At 24.5% G+C, this 16,592-nt stretch overlaps 1 protein-coding gene across 1 annotated transcript; it reads left to right on the top strand.

The window, feature by feature from the left end:
* Positions 1-8,889: 8,889 nt before the first annotated feature.
* Positions 8,890-16,351, top strand: LOC113373276 (clavesin-1-like). Its single transcript, XM_026613581.1, has 7 exons — positions 8,890-9,016; positions 9,347-9,435; positions 9,754-9,948; positions 12,996-13,151; positions 15,260-15,370; positions 15,430-15,568; positions 16,314-16,351. Exons 1-7 carry the CDS (start codon positions 8,890-8,892, stop codon positions 16,349-16,351), a joined length of 855 nt encoding a protein of 284 aa, XP_026469366.1.
* The last annotated feature ends 241 nt before the right edge of the window (positions 16,352-16,592 follow it).

Raw genomic sequence — 16,592 nt, 5'->3', positions numbered from 1 at the left:
AATTTTGTGAAATTTTCGTGGGACCACCAGGATGTTGGGGTTTATAAACCGACTAGGACGAATTTTGAGGAATAAATAATACAGGGAAATTATAGAGGCGATTAATCGTGATATTATGGGAAGTGTAATTGTATTTTCGAGGCATTGTTTGTTTTTAGTTTAGGTTTGCAAGATTTTTGTGGGGCAACCTATTATTATTTACAAAATTTAATACACAAAAATTGTTTTTGATTATTTTAACAAATCCCTAAGCTTATTTAATATTTTGTAGGACATCCTAGAAAACAATTGTCAAAATTTTATTGTAAAAAATTATTGTTTAACGAGTTTTGAGAAAATCAAAGAAAAATTTTGTGAAATTTTCGTGGGACCACCAGGATGTTGGGGTTTATAAACCTACTAGGACGAATTTTGAGGAATAAATAATACAGGGAAATTATAGAGGCGATTAATCGTGATATTATGGGAAGTGTAATTGTATTTTCGAGGCATTGTTTGTTTTTAGTTTAGGTTTGCAAGATTTTTGTGGGGCAACCTATTATTATTTACAAAATTTAATACACAAAAATTGTTTTTGATTATTTTAACAAATCCCTAAAGTCTTATTTAATATTTTGTAGGACATCCTAGAAAACAATTGTCAAAATTTTATTGTAAAAAATTATTGTTTAACGAGTTTTGAGAAAATCAAAGAAAAATTTTGTGAAATTTTCGTGGGACCACCAGGATGTTGGGGTTTATAAACCTACTAGGACGAATTTTGAGGAATAAATAATACAGGGAAATTATAGAGGCGATTAATCGTGATATTATGGGAAGTGTAATTGTATTTTCGAGGCATTGTTTGTTTTTAGTTTAGGTTTGCAAGATTTTTGTGGGGCAACCTATTATTATTTACAAAATTTAATACACAAAAATTGTTTTTGATTATTTTAACAAATCCCTAAAGTCTTATTTAATATTTTGTGGAACATCCTAGAAAACAACTGTCAAAATTTTATTGTAAAAAATTATTGTTTAACGAGTTTTGAGAAAATCAAAGAAAAATTTTGTGAAATTTTCGTGGGACCACCAGGATGTTCGGGTTTATAAACCTACTAGGGACGAATTTTGAGGAATAATAATACAGGGAAATTATAGAGGCGATTAATCGTGATATTATGGGAAGTGTAATTGTATTTTCGAGGCATTGTTTGTTTTTAGTTTAGGTTTGCAAGATTTTTGTGGGGCAACCTATTATTATTTACAAAATTTAATACACAAAAATTGTTTTTGATTATTTTAACAAATCCCTAAAGTCTTATTTAATATTTTGTGGGACATCCTAGAAAACAACTGTCAAAATTTTATTGTAAAAAATTATTGTTTAACGAGTTTTGAGAAAATCAAAGAAAAATTTTGTGAAATTTTCGTGGGACCACCAGGATGTTCGGGTTTATAAACCTACTAGGACGAATTTTGAGGAATAAAAGATATAGAAAAATTGATGGAAAAGATTAATGGTGATATTGTGGAAAGTGTATTTGTATTTTGGAGGCATTGTTTGTTTTTTGTTTAGATTTGCAAGATTTTTGTGGGACGACCTATTAGATCCTACCAAGTACATTCAATTTGAAGTTTCTTACACAAAAAAGGTTCAAGATTATTTTTACAAGTCCTGAAATAATTAAAGTATTATTTATTGTGGACTATAAACCTAATTTTTTTCTAAAAAATATTGTTATCTATAATAAATTATTAGTAATAATAAATATTTGATTAATGAGTTTTGAGAAAATCAAAGAAAAATTCTTAGAATTTTTATAGGACATCCCACAAAACCCAAAATAAAAATATTGATCAAATTTTATTTAAGGAAAATTTTTCCAGAATTTAGTGAGACATTCTTTCAGTGATACAAGAAAAAATATTATCTACATTTTATTCTGCAATTTTATTTGTTTTATTTATACAAAACAAATTTATATTTAATCTTAAATTTAAAAAAAAAACAAAATTTATTTGATTTAGAATAAGATAGACAAAAAATGAAACTTCTGGCAGAATTTTTGTATACATTTTTAAATATTTTGTTAAGATTTTCACAAGAATTTAGTTTTTATACGCTAAAAAATAAGAAAACAATTTTGTAAACAAATTAAATAATTGATAATAAGGATAAATTTGTACAAATTTTATAAAAAAATCAATCTAGATTTCTTTCTTTTCATATATCTATTTTTATATTAAAAACAGATACTCAAACTAAATAATGTAAAACTGAATGTCACTTTCTATAACTTTTGTTAAAAATAATTAGAACAAAACTTATATTTTTGTTACTATTTCATTGTACATATTTTTTTTATATAATTATTCATACAAAATTATTTGTTGTAAATTATTTTGTAGTAAAAATGGTTTAAACTATTTACAAATACATCACTAAATCATATATAGATATATGTAATTATATACACAAATATAAATTTAGTTATAAATAAAATTACATATATTTTTATCCAATGGAGTTGGATACTGAAATGTTAAATAAAATTTAATATAAAACTAAAACTGTTGTTTATATTTTAATAACATATATTTCAATAATATATATATATATATATATATATATATATATATATATATATATTTATATATATATATATAATATATATATGTATATATATATATATATATATTATATTATATATATATAATACTAGATGACCCGACAGACGATGTTTTGTACATATGTTTACAATTCAAATGTTCCATTTTTTTTAATAACCTATACTGATATTCAGCAGTTAGTTAAAAATTATTATGTTTTTTTACAATACAGTCTAGGAAAAAAAGAAAAAGACTGTTTATAGGGTTATTCCGGCAATTATTCGATTTTTTCCTTTAATTGAAAGTCTATTAAAAAAAATCTGAAAACAAATTAATTTCTTTCTATTTCTATTATCTGGATGTACGCCTGTTTAAAAGTATATTTTTAATTGTTTATATATTTATGTATAAACTTATGTATGTTTCTAGGCAAATTTTTTTAAATATATAATAAAGCCAATATGAAACATTTATGTTGAAAGAACAGTTTTACAGATGTTATGTATGAATATTGATATGAAAAAAGTTATTTTAATAATTTTATCTTCAAAATAAAGTTTTGGTTTACAATAACTTTTGGAAATGTTCTGAAAAAAATCTTGGTCTTGAATATCACGAAGATTGTATTTTATGAGCTTTTAAGCTTAAGATCCCTACAAAAGAAAATGTTAATGATCAAAATCATCCAAATATCTCAATTAATAAAGTATTTCGAATACTGTCATAAGTCACAATATATTTTAATTAACCTACAATATATAAAGTAGTTTTTGGGGCTTTTAAGCCCAAGATCCTCACAAAAAATGTTAATAATCAAAATTGTTTAGTCACAATATATTACGATTAACCTACAACACAATAAAAAAAAAATATTTAAAAAAATAGTCATTATTTTGAAAGCTTTCAAGCACAAGATCCTTGCAAAACAATGTTAAGGATCAAAAATGCTCTTAATGGTTTGACAGATCCAAAAAATAATGTTTGTGCTTTTTAGTTAAAGTAATATTCAATTAAAAAAAATATTTAAAAAAATAGTCATTATTTTGTGAGCTTTCAAGCACATGATCCTTACAAAAAATGTTAAAGATCAAAATTGCTAATAATGGTTTGATGGAGTGCAAAAAATAGCGTTTGTGCTTTATAAAAATTAAAAAAATAGTCATCAATTTGGGAGCTTTTAAGCACAATATCCTTAAAATGAATACACAATGATATTTTAGGCAAAATATCCTTACAAAAAATTGTTTCTTGTGGTTTGATAAAGTCCAAAAATAGTATATAAAACTTCAGAGTAAAAGTAGGCAATATTTACGTAAATTTATTTTTATTTAACAATATTTGTTACTTGTTTATAAAATGAACAAATTTATTGTTTCTAACTATATTAAAACGCGTTGCCATCTCTTAGCGTTTTGATTAAACATAAAGTTGAAGATTTCGAGGTAATTTATATATATTATTTATATTTGATAATAAAGAACTAAGACGTGTATCTGTTTATAATAATAATATAAACATGTGGTGTCTGGAAAAATGCAATTTTGCAAAATTTTTGACAAAATGTTCTTAGAATATTTAAATATTTAGTTTTGCTCAAGTCAGAAGTACAATCCAATAAAATTAATTTATAATATAAAGTATAGATTTTTCATTAATAATAAAATTTTGATATTTATACAGAATTTTGAAGAGTATTTTTAATACATTAAATATATTTTATGTCCATGCTAAAATAAATATTTAAATAAAAATTAACAATTTGATAATAAAAACAGTATTAAAATAAATTGCTAAAATCTTATTTTGAATCCTAAAAAATGTCATTTTGAAATACATAAACACAAAATATTTATATACATACATACATACATACATATATATATATATATATATATATATATATATATACATATATATCTTGTTTACACTATTGATAGTAAAATGTTTTTTTCCAGTATTTATATATGCGATTTAATTGCATAATTACTTTATAATATATAATTATAAAATACTTAGTACACTTAAAACTGGTTTTGGGATTTACGTTTGCAACAAATTGTAAATAAACAAGAATTTATATATATACATATATATATATATATATATAAATGTATATGTATATAACATTTTGCACAACCAAAATAATCGTCTATACAAATCAAAACAAAAAAAGTTTTGTAGGAGTTTGAAGCTTTTGGAGTTTTTGTTAAAGTTTTGAGCTTTATAGTTGCTAAATTATAAAATATTTATATACAATGTTGTACAAGGTTTCGTGAAGTGTTTTAGTAGCTTTAATTTGGTGTTTCTAAATTTAATTTTGGACCAGTGGTTCTCAAATTATAGCCAAAATTGTAAAACCATATCCCAAGAGAGTGACACATTTTTGATTAACACACTTATAATAGTTGAAGTCTTATAATTTTTAGACCATTTGTCATAGTTAATTAGTGTATTTTAATAAATTTTTAACTACAATATAGTCTATGAAGTGGCATCAAAATTTTCTACAAATCTTTACTAGTTTTCGAGATATAATAAATTTTGTGAAAACATGTCCTGCAACCAATACTAGAACTTGGGTATTACTTTAACATTTGGAAAATTGTAGTCCTTAAAATAATCAAAATTATTAAACAAATTATTTTGCAAAAAATAATTTAAAAACACAGTTTGTGAATATAATTTCTTTTATTAAAAATCTAAACAAAATTTAGACCAATTTGGTGTAAAAATCTAAAACAATGTCTACTAAAAAATGACCCACATCGTAGATCCAATGACAAAGCATTTTATAAATAGATTTATATATATATATATATACATATATATATATATACATAATTATGTATATTGATGTATCTTTTTTGTAACATCTCATTCGATACATATTAATTCGTAAATAAATCCTTGAAATAAATAATTATTTAATAAAAAAAGTCGTATTCAATGCGAATGCACGGTTCACCTCGTTTTCAATTCTCTTCAAGGAAAAAACAAGACGCGACCGGAATTCACTATAAAATTGAAATTATAGTAAATAACTTGGTAAAATTGGATAATTTGGTATATAAATTGATGGTAAATATATTAGTTTTTGGTAGGAAGCCCTTTTGTGTTAATAGTAAAGGATTTATGGCAGTAGGATAAGGTGAAAGTTGTGGTTATGGTTTTGTGACGTTCTTGTGCAAATTTGGTTGTAACTTCGATACTAATAATTTTTTTTCCAAAATTTTGATGTGCTTCTAAAGAATAAATATGTTCCATAAAATATTAGAATACGCAAAAACGTAATTTTTAATAGTTTGACCTGTACGAGGCTCCAAATATTAAACTTTATTGATCAGAAAACACAACAAATTTTCACTTGCCATCTGTACCCAACCCAATAATTATCTATTATTATACCAAATTCAAATCACATGATTATATTACTATTATTATATGAAATCTATACAATATGATAGATTCCAATCAGAAATTCAAAAGATTATCTAATTAATTCCCGTTCTCTCCTCGGTTCTACAAACGTCTATATAGTAAATTGCGAAACGATCATTATCTGGAACGAAAGAACGGATTTGTTCCAAGAGCAATGTCAGTCGGTTTTGAGAAGTCGAAGGACTTGGACAAAAAATTATTAGTTAACAAAAATAGTACATGAAATAAAATAATACTCTGTTTATAATAATAATAAGTGATTGATAGAGAAAAGAGTGTTTTTTAATATTTTGTGCTTACTGGATTTCTTTGGATTTTATTTTGTGAGTAAAAATTATTATTAGACATAAATTTGTCTGTTTACTATTTCTTACTCATTTAGTTAATGCCATATTAATAAAATTATTATTTCAACACTATTCAGTATTCAGTTGAGGTAGAATTTATTTTAAGAGTAAAAACTATGATTTTTTTACTATAATTTATTTTGTTACTACTATTTTTTTTATTTAGTTTGTGATTAGTGTTTTTCTAAATAAACTACTTTTATATAATTTTATTTATTAATTAAAGAATAAACAAACTTTTTTACTATTTTTATATAGTTAATAATAATTACGAAACATGATTTCAAAATAATTATTTTTTTTACTATAAATCAAAGCCAAATAATTTTTATGGTTTACGTTTTTGGAGTAAATTTTTCATTTTTTATATTAATTTGTGAGTATACAGACTTACCCCAGGGATTTATAATAATAGACAATATTTTAGATTATTTAATTTTGCACAATTGTGATTTCACCTATAGCTCAAAAGTTATAAATTATTTCGTGAATAAACATTTTGTTTTCATTTTTGTTTTAATTCAATTATTAATTTATTTAAAAAATGGAAGATAATCTGTTTCTGCAAACTCTATATGTTAATATGAAGTTATAAAATATAAATTAATGTTAATAATTTACTCTTCTAATTTAATAATTCAGCGAAATATGTTCATCCTAAGTTGAACTATCTTTTCTGTTTTTATTTAATTACACTAAGATTAAAAATAACTGAATCACTATTTCTATGAATGAATTGTTTATAAAACAACAATTTTATATATACATATATATAAATATATATATATATATATATATATATATATATATATTTATAAATTGTTGTTTAAAAAAGTCATTAACTTTTTAAAAACAACAAAATGAATCAGAGGAGAATGCATTTTGCCTTGAAAATTTATCTGATGAAACATGATATATTTTTATAGCATTTTATAACAAATTATGTGTGTAGAATGTATTTTCTAAATGTCAATACCTACTATAGGTCTTAAAAATAAAATGACCTAAATAGATTTATTCTCAACTATGCATTTCAGAATCATTTTATTTTAATGTTGTATATGGATTTATTAGTATTTATAAATTATTATTACTTTTAATAAGTTTTAATAATAAAATATAAATTTATATATATATATATATTTAATATATATATATATATATATATATATGTATATATGTATATTTATCATAAAATATATTTTCGATGTTAAATTATGCGTATCCAAAACGTTCCAAAAAATATCAAAGTAAATTATGTAATGAAGAATTTTGTTAAAAATCATCGTACAAAATTGGAACTTTAATATATACGGAAGCAATGATGACAAAATGATACATAAATTATTTATTGAACAAAAAGAACCGGTTCTACCGATATAAAAATTTATTTATATATAGTATTTTCGATGGTGAAAGATTTATACCAAAAATTTTCCAGACATACATAAAAAATTGTGAAATAAAACACTAAAATTAGGTCATTTTGAAAAAAATATATTATATTCAGTAGGAAAGTAAAGATAAATATATGAGATAATACAAATTAAATAATCTGTTTATATACTAGGTGAATTTAATCAGTAAAGTATTTATAACTTTGAAACTACTTACTGGATATTATACATGTGTATAGCAAATTTGTTCAGAATTAAACAATCTTTAAATTTGTCTTTAGCAACTCTATATACTTTAAAATCCTTTGAAATGATATTATGTGCAAGTTGTCAGTAGTATGGGTTGATTATACCGAGTACAATTATTCAGTAAATTTTGAAGTATTAGCGAAAAATTAATAATATATTAAAAGAATTTATTCAAAATTTAATGCTCTATAATTTTGTCCAACATTATAAATACCTACAGCAACTCTAAATGCTCAAAAAATGCACTCGAATATGAGAAAAAATGTTTCTTTCAAACAAAGTTAGAGTACATTATTTCAGTAAATAATTTATATCTTTTAAAGTTTTGGTACATTTATTCACTAAATAATTTGTAACATTTAAGCGATTTGTGGAAACTAAATAGTGATATAATTAATAATTTTTAATTTGTCTTATATACATCTGAATTTTGGAGCATACAGTTTATTTCTTAGCAAGTCGTACTTGCCAATAGGTCTTAGTATATTTTTTTGGCATATTTTTTTAAATTTTTACACACTTTTAGAGTATAAATTCATTGATAATTTTGATTGTTTTTATTTTATACGACTGTTGTAAATTGTATTATTGTTTATATATATATATATATATATATATATATTGTATATATATATAAACAATTACAATTTATTTACAATTAAATTTCATTAAACTTTCAACATATCATTTCCATCTACAAACAAAAAAATAACTAAACAAAATCCTAAGCGTTTGACATTTACAAAAGATAAAAAGTTCAAAAGTTTAGATACCTATTAATTATCTATATATTATCTATAAACAAAATGTTTTTATAATTTCAGATACTTAAAAAAAGTCATTGTAATTAATTAAAAATAATTAAAATGATGAAAGTGGAGCAATCAGCAATTCCAGGAATTCCAGGAGTCAATTCTGGAGTTGATGATGAGGAAAAATTTGGACGAGAGGATGTTGCCAAGATTTTGAAAAAGTTTAAGAAAAACTTGGCAGGTAAATAGGAAAAAATCATTTAGAAAGATCCTGATAATCATTAACTTTTACTAGAAAAAAAATTATTTAAATTCAAGAAATCCTTAAACCCTCAAAAAAACTTTTTCTTTAAAACTGTTCCAATTTTTGTTGTTCCTAAATTTCCTTATTTTTTCAAAGAAAATCACTTGACTTGTCGTTTAATTTTCCACCAATTTTTCTTCAAACTATTTTCAAAGCTAGGATGAGCAGCAGCAAAATTTATCCTGGCATCCAGGATTTTGTTGATGACTAAATTATCATCATAACTTTCGATTAGATTTAGTGTCAACAAAACATTTTGTTATCCAGGTGAAAAATTCCTGACTGAACCTGACGACAGGACTCTGATGACCTTTTTAAGAACCAAAAGATACGATTTGGTGCAGGCTGAAAAACTGGTAAGAAAAAAATTCTGGCCGAATTAGTAAATGACTTTCATCCAAAAGTGATGATATAGATAACATTATTTTTTTTTACAATTTATTTTTGTTAATCAAGACTTCAATGTCTTATTTACAAAAAAGATATGAGCAGAAAAAAGACAAAAATACAAAAAAATGCAATAAATTGAATATAAAATGAAAAAAGTTAAAATAAAAATCAAATAAAAACAGTAATACAAAAATAATAACATAAATGAACTATGACGTGATAATGTATGCCGCGTACTACAGATATAGATAACTGACGGACAATTTGTATTTTTTTTTTTTAAGTTGAAGACCTATGATGAATTCAGGCGAAAACATGGTCAAAACTGGTTAAAAATTTCCAAAACCGAATACAAAACAGTATTTGCATCTGGTGTTTTGGATCTTTTGGACGAAAAAGACAAACGTGGTCGTCGAGTTTTGTGGCTAAGAGCTGGTAAATGGATACAAAAACTTCATACAGCTGACCAATGTCTTAAGGTAAAAATTTTTCCAAAAATTTAAATAAATGTCAACTAAATCACAAAAATATGTAATATAAAGAATAAACGTCTAAAGTACTTGTAGTAATTTAGTCAAAGCGAGTACTGAATTTGAAGCGCAGCACAGCCATCTGTTGATCTCGCCATACACTAAAACTAACTCAAGCACATTTGTTTGCTTTGCTTATACCCCATGATAGGTATTTTTGTTGATTGTACAAAAACGGCTATACTGATTTTAATAAAATTTGGTACGCTTTTAGTCAACATCCATACGTATTGAATGTTATTAAAATTTTGTTGATATGTTAAAGCGTTCTTGAATTATTGAGGCCTAAATATTATGTTTGTATAATTATGAGACTTTGTGTTTTTCTTTTACATTTGTGCAAATTGTGCAAAAATGGCTTGACTGGTAGTTTTAAAAATCTTAGCACTTTAAATAGATATTTGGGTGTATCGAATGGTGGCAAAGGTATGTTAATAGAGTTACCTAAAATTGATATATGTGTATTAAAACTTTTACCTAATTCCTTTTCATTAATTTGAAACACTAAGGTGCATTTTGCAGCATTTTCTTGAATTATAAAGAAACGGCTTGACCGTCACTGATGCAAATATTACTACTTATATGCGACATTCATACGTATCAAATTTTTGCAAAATATTTCAAACCCATCAACCCTTTCTTGAGTTATCAAGATCCAAACATATAAATCTAGTAAATTTTTGTATATTAAAAAATAATACGTGCACTTTTTCCATTTAGGCGAATTGCAAGAAACGGCTTGACTGATTTTGATACAAAAATTAATACTTGATGTACACAATCATACGTATCAAATGTTAATAAAATCATCGAGATATCTCAATCAGATCTCCTGTTATAAAAAAGCAAAAACTGAATATTCATCATCTTCTATTCTTAAAGTATCATCACGTGCATACAGGAGCAATTTACAAAGAAACGTCTAAATCGATTTTGATAAATTAAAACACGGATTGTAGTAAACACCCATAAATACCTATTGTTAAGAAAATCACCTTAATATTAGTTTATGAGTTATAAAAAGTCAAAAAATAAATATCAATTTTTCACTATTTTTTATATCACCATGTACATTCTGTAGTATTGGGGCCATTTACAAAAACGGCTGGACCGATTTTGATGCAAAAATTACCCTTTAAACTACACAATCATACATATCGAATGTTAAAAAAATCAGGTAAATCTCTCAATCGGTTCATGAGTTATAAAAAATCAAATATTAATATCTATTATACTCTAGTTTTTTAAATTATCATCACGTGCATTTTGTGAAGTAAAGAAGTAAATTAAAAAGAAACTGCTGAACCGATATTAACAAAAAATATTAACACGTAAAGAGTATACTCATACATATAGAATAGTAATATAATATTGTCAATATCTTGATAAATTAAGAACATAATATTGATCACAAATACAATGTATTAATAAAGTAACTCTTCATTTTTGTTTTGTAAGACAAGGAATAAGATAAGAAATCTATTAGTATTTTGTCGGTAAATAATAAATTAAAATTATGTATATATATATATATATATATATATATACGTAATTGTTTAAAATTAAATACAAATAAATAAATTATATTGACATGCTTCTATAGACACAAATAGCATTTAAGTAAATGACTTTAGGAAAATCCAGTACTATAAACAAATATATATGTATATATATATATATATATATATATATATATATATATACAGTTATGCAAAAAATTGGCAATTTGCCATAAATTAATATTTATTATTATCGATCCTACATTGATGGAAATTATCTCGCATAATTTAATTCAAAGTATTTTTCCACTTTTTGACGTAAATTGCGAATTAATTTGTCTCGATTACGTCTTTAAGAGAATGAATAGTTTTTTTATTGCATTTTATAATACAAAACATTGTTATTGATTTGAATAAATTTTATAGACAGTTACAGAAAGTAGATATGGAAAAAAATACAGATTCTAGATTTAATTTGATTTTAAATTGGTTTCTAAAATTAGTTCATATATACGTGAAACATATAAGTTTGGTTTGTTGTAATTTTGAATATTTTTCACAAATGTGTAAAATTTTTACATCAATCAATTCCTCAAATTTTCTATTTTAAATGGTATTTTTTTCATTACAATCGTTTCAGCAGTTTTTTAATAATCCATAGCAATATGCAAGTGTGTACTCAAATATTTAAAATAAAATAAATCATTATGCTTCAAATTTTCAAAGTACATTTTAGGGTATACCGAGTTACTCTAGGTAATTTTATTGTTAGACAATATTTTAAAGTGTTCAATTTTAAATAAATTTGTCTAATACATCATTCATACTAATCAAAAGGTTAAGGATTCATAAATAATAAACGAAACAAGTACGCTTGGATTAATTGTTTTTAAAGGCGTTTTTCAAAAGTACACCGAGTTGCTGTAGGTCATTATGGTATTAGACAATTTTGTTGATAATTTTATTTTGTACAAATTTGCCAAATGCGTTATTTATATTAATCGTATGGTTTAAAATTTACAAGAGATATAATAAACAAATGCACAACTATAAATGGCAATGTGTCATACAAAGGAGACGCATCGTAATATCAGTATAAATTTTCCATTTTCAAAATGCGATTTCAGAGTATACGGAGTTGCTGTAGAGACTTCAGTTAATAGAAAAGGCTGTACATTATTCAAGTCTAAACAAATTTGCTGGATACATCATTCATATTAATCAAATGGTTCCAAAGTAACCAGAGATACAATTACACTAATACAAAAATAATTTTTGAAGTATTACTCACTTTCAAATGCGATTTTAGAGTATACCCAGTTGCTGTTGAGTATTATAATACAAGACAAAATTATGCAAAATTTAATTCTAAACAAAGTTTATAAATATATCATGCACATTAATCAAACGTTTTCACAAACTCACTTTTACGATTAAGCTCCTAAAATCTTTCTACCCAGATCAGCAAAAGCTTTTCTAATTTTTTAATTTCTCTAGATCGGTGGTCTAATGGCAGAACTAGCATTCCTCATAGAATCCCAAGTGGACCCTTATTCCGGTTGTGTGGCCATCATTGATATGGAAGGTTTTAGTATGACGCAACTAAAGGGCGTTACTCCTTCCTTTGTTAGAAAATTAATGCACTATTTGGTGGTAAGTTAAAGTTTGGGACTTTGTAATAATTAAGCTTTTAAATATTTTGATAAGGTATCTTTGGGTAGAAGTTAGTCTTAAGTTTTAACTTCGCGATAAAATTTAATTGAGGCTAAGCGGATCATTGGTTTTCAAGTTATACAGGATTTAGTCAATTTGTGTACCGAAAGTAAAGTTTTAGAAAATTGATTCTGTATTTAGTGATAGGTTAAAGTTTGGGGCATTATAATAATTAAACCTTTGAATATTTTTATAAAATGTCTTCGGGTAAAAGTTATCTTTATGTATTGGCTTTGGGATAAAAAATAATTTATTCAAATAGGATTATTAGTTTTCAAGTTATACAGAATTTAGTCGGTTTGTGTACCGAAGTAAAGTTTTAAGAAATTGATGCAGTATTTGGTGGTAAGTTGAAGATTGGGGCTTTATAATAATTAAGCCTGCGAATGTTTTTATGGGGTGTCTTTGGGCAAAAGTTAGCCCTGTGTGTAAGCTTTGGAATAAAATTTTATTTATTTAATTAGGATTATTAGTTTTCAAGTTATACATGATTTAGTCGGTTTGTATAACGAAGTAAAGTTGTAGAAAATTGATTCAGTATTTGGTGGTACGTTAAAAGTTTGGGGCTTTATAATAATTAGGTCTTTGATAATTTTCATAAGATGAATTTAGGAAAAAGTTAGCTTTATGTGATGACTTTAGAATAAAATTTCATTGAGGCTAATTGAATCATTGGTTTTTAAGTTATACAGGATTTAGTCAAATTGTGTACCGAAGAAAAGTTTGGTGTTCTGAAGCAAAGAAGTTTGCATGGATAATTTTATTTATATATGTGGATATGCATTTTATTTATAATACTTATTATATTTAGAAATCCTCAAAATATTTATATATATATATATATTATTTTTATTACTTATTAACTTCCCGAAGGAGAAGTTTATGTTTTCATCAAAAAAACCGATTCGCTAATTTTATGTTTTCTCGACGTTTCAAGCCATTCTGAATCGAATGAGACCAAATTTGGAAAAAGTATGTGTGTGTGTGTGTGTGTGTGTGTGTGTATGTGAACAGATTTTTTGCCGTAAATCGACGTTTTCTCGAAAACGGCTGGACCGATTTCAAAAATTTAAAAGCCATTCGATGTATCTGGACGAGAACTATTGTTTGTCAGTTTTGTGCGACGATCGGCCAAGCCGTTTCTTCATAAATGGCAGAAAAGTGAAAAATTTTTCGTCTACGTTTTAGCCCGCAATTCTGAATCGATTTTGAAAATTCAAAAACCGTTCGAAAGATATTGGTTGGGAATCGTGCTGATTAGTTTTTGGTAGAGATCGGCCGGGCCGTTTTCTTGTAATAAAGTTTTTAAAAAAAAAATTTCGACGATTTTTATGATTATTTTTTTGACGATAGATACCATAGTCTTCTAGATCATACTAAAATATTACGGCCCTACGACATCTGGTTCAGCTTTAAAAATTCGTCAAAGTTTGCAAAAATCAGTTTGGTCTTTTTGGCATTTGTCAAAATTAGACTTTTGATCGACGTTTTCTCAAAAACGCCTGAACCGATTTTAGAAATTTAAAAGCCATTTGATGTATTTCGGTGAGGACTATCGTTTGTCAGTTTTGTGCAACGATCTGCCAAGCCGTTTCTTTGTAATTTGAAGAAAACTTTTCGTCCACATTTAAGCTCATCCTACCGAACGATTTTAAAAAATCAAAAACTGTTCGAAAGATATTAGTTGGGAATGATACTGATTAATTTTAGGTGAAAATCTACCGAGCCGTTTTCTTGTAATTAACTGTTGAAAAAAAAATTTAAGCCGATTTTCATGGAAATTTTTTTTGGCGATATACATCATGGTCTTATAGAACTTACTGTAATATTACGGCCTAACGACAAGTAGTTTAATTTTAAAAATTCGTCAAAGTTTGCTAAAATTATTATCGTTTTTTTTAAAAGTAGGATTAATGAAGTATATTATTTACATTTTTTTTTATTAAGTCGATTATTTACACATTTCGGGAAGTTCATGTAACTTGCCTCAAGGCTAAATACCAAACCAACTATTATTTTTATTTTACTTATTTTATTATTTTTTCCAGTCTTGTCTAGCAATGAGAATTTTCACAGCCCATGTAATTCGAGAATCGTCAGGTTTTGCTGTAGTTTTCGCACTTTTCCGCAAATTTATCGACGACAGAATGAGAAAAAGGGTAAAAAAATTACTAAATATATCAATAAATTATTTTTAATATTTCTGATTTTTTCTTAGATATTTTTCCACCAACACGATATGAATTCCTTGGCCGACAGTGTCGGTTTGGATATTTTGCCCTTGGAATTGGGAGGCCCTTGTTTGTCCGACCCTGAAAAATGGGTCAGGTTGTTGGATGACCCTAAAATTATACAAGGTAGAATTGTAAATGAGGTTTAATATAATTTTGTCAAAAAAATTCATATAAAATGCATATTTAGTTTGTAAATATTAAATAATTTCTTCAGTAATGTAAATTATTTATTATATACAATTATTTATACTAGATTAATCAAGTTCAATGTTCAATTTAATTAAAATTTATTTATTTAATTATTTGTGAAGAGTTATTGAAGTTTAGCACCTAATAAACAAAAATTTACATGTGCCATCTCTTTGCAGTAAATAGAGTCAAATTTCTTTGCTCAATTTTAAATTAATATTGAAAAAACTTATATTATTAATACATATTATATTATGAAACATTTAAAATAGATTCAAAAATGTTTATACTAAACAAATTCACAAAAAATATGTTTTTGAACTCTAGAAATTAAATTTATTTAAAAAAAACATGTTTAGTTCATGAAAAAATATAATTTTGAGACTAAGAAACTCATTAAATTTGGATTTAAATACATCGTTTCTTAAATTGCTATTTTAGAAAAAATATGCTAAATAATTAAATACTATTTTTTAACTATTTTATAAAAAAAAATTTGCTTTTAAATCTTAAGAATTAGATTTATTTTCTGTAAAACATTATTATTTTTTGTGAATATAACTTTTATTTGTATGTTTTTATTTATTTAATAATTATTTTTTATTCAAAGGTTATATTTAATTAAATCTTAAGTATTACATTTTACTAATTATTTTTAATATTTTATTTTTCATTTCAGAATTGGAAAAAATTGGATACACATTCGTTGAAGATTAACCAGAAGAAATAAAAGTTTAAGTTTAACGAAATAATAATGTACATTATGAACCTCAAGTATTTTGTGATATAAATAGTGACAAAATAATAAAATAATTAATTATGACATAATTTTTTATAAATGCTTGTATATATATGTAATGGAATTTAGAGTAAAATTTAGTATATAAGTCTGGAACGTGGATAAAATCTAATAAGTTGTAATTTATAAGTTATTTAATATGTAAGTGTATAGTAAAAT

The sequence above is a fragment of the Ctenocephalides felis genome, unplaced genomic scaffold (genome assembly GCF_003426905.1).
Source record: "Ctenocephalides felis isolate EL2017-DRISC unplaced genomic scaffold, ASM342690v1 CF-g0.4_SCAFFOLD_01604, whole genome shotgun sequence".
NCBI lineage: Eukaryota > Metazoa > Arthropoda > Insecta > Siphonaptera > Pulicidae > Ctenocephalides > Ctenocephalides felis.
The sequence above is the reverse complement of the archived record's forward strand: the minus strand, read 5'-3'. Positions and strand labels throughout refer to the sequence as shown.

Excerpts from the sequence above, each read along its gene's own strand:
- LOC113373276 (XM_026613581.1), top strand. The coding sequence starts at position 8,890 with ATGATGAAAGTGGAGCAATCAGCAATTCCAGGAATTCCAGGAGTCAAT. Across the intron at positions 9,017-9,346 it reads GTTTAAGAAAAACTTGGCAG|GTGAAAAATTCCTGACTGAA; the intron begins GTAAATAGGAAA and ends TTTGTTATCCAG. Across the intron at positions 13,152-15,259 it reads AATTAATGCACTATTTGGTG|TCTTGTCTAGCAATGAGAAT; the intron begins GTAAGTTAAAGT and ends TATTTTTTCCAG.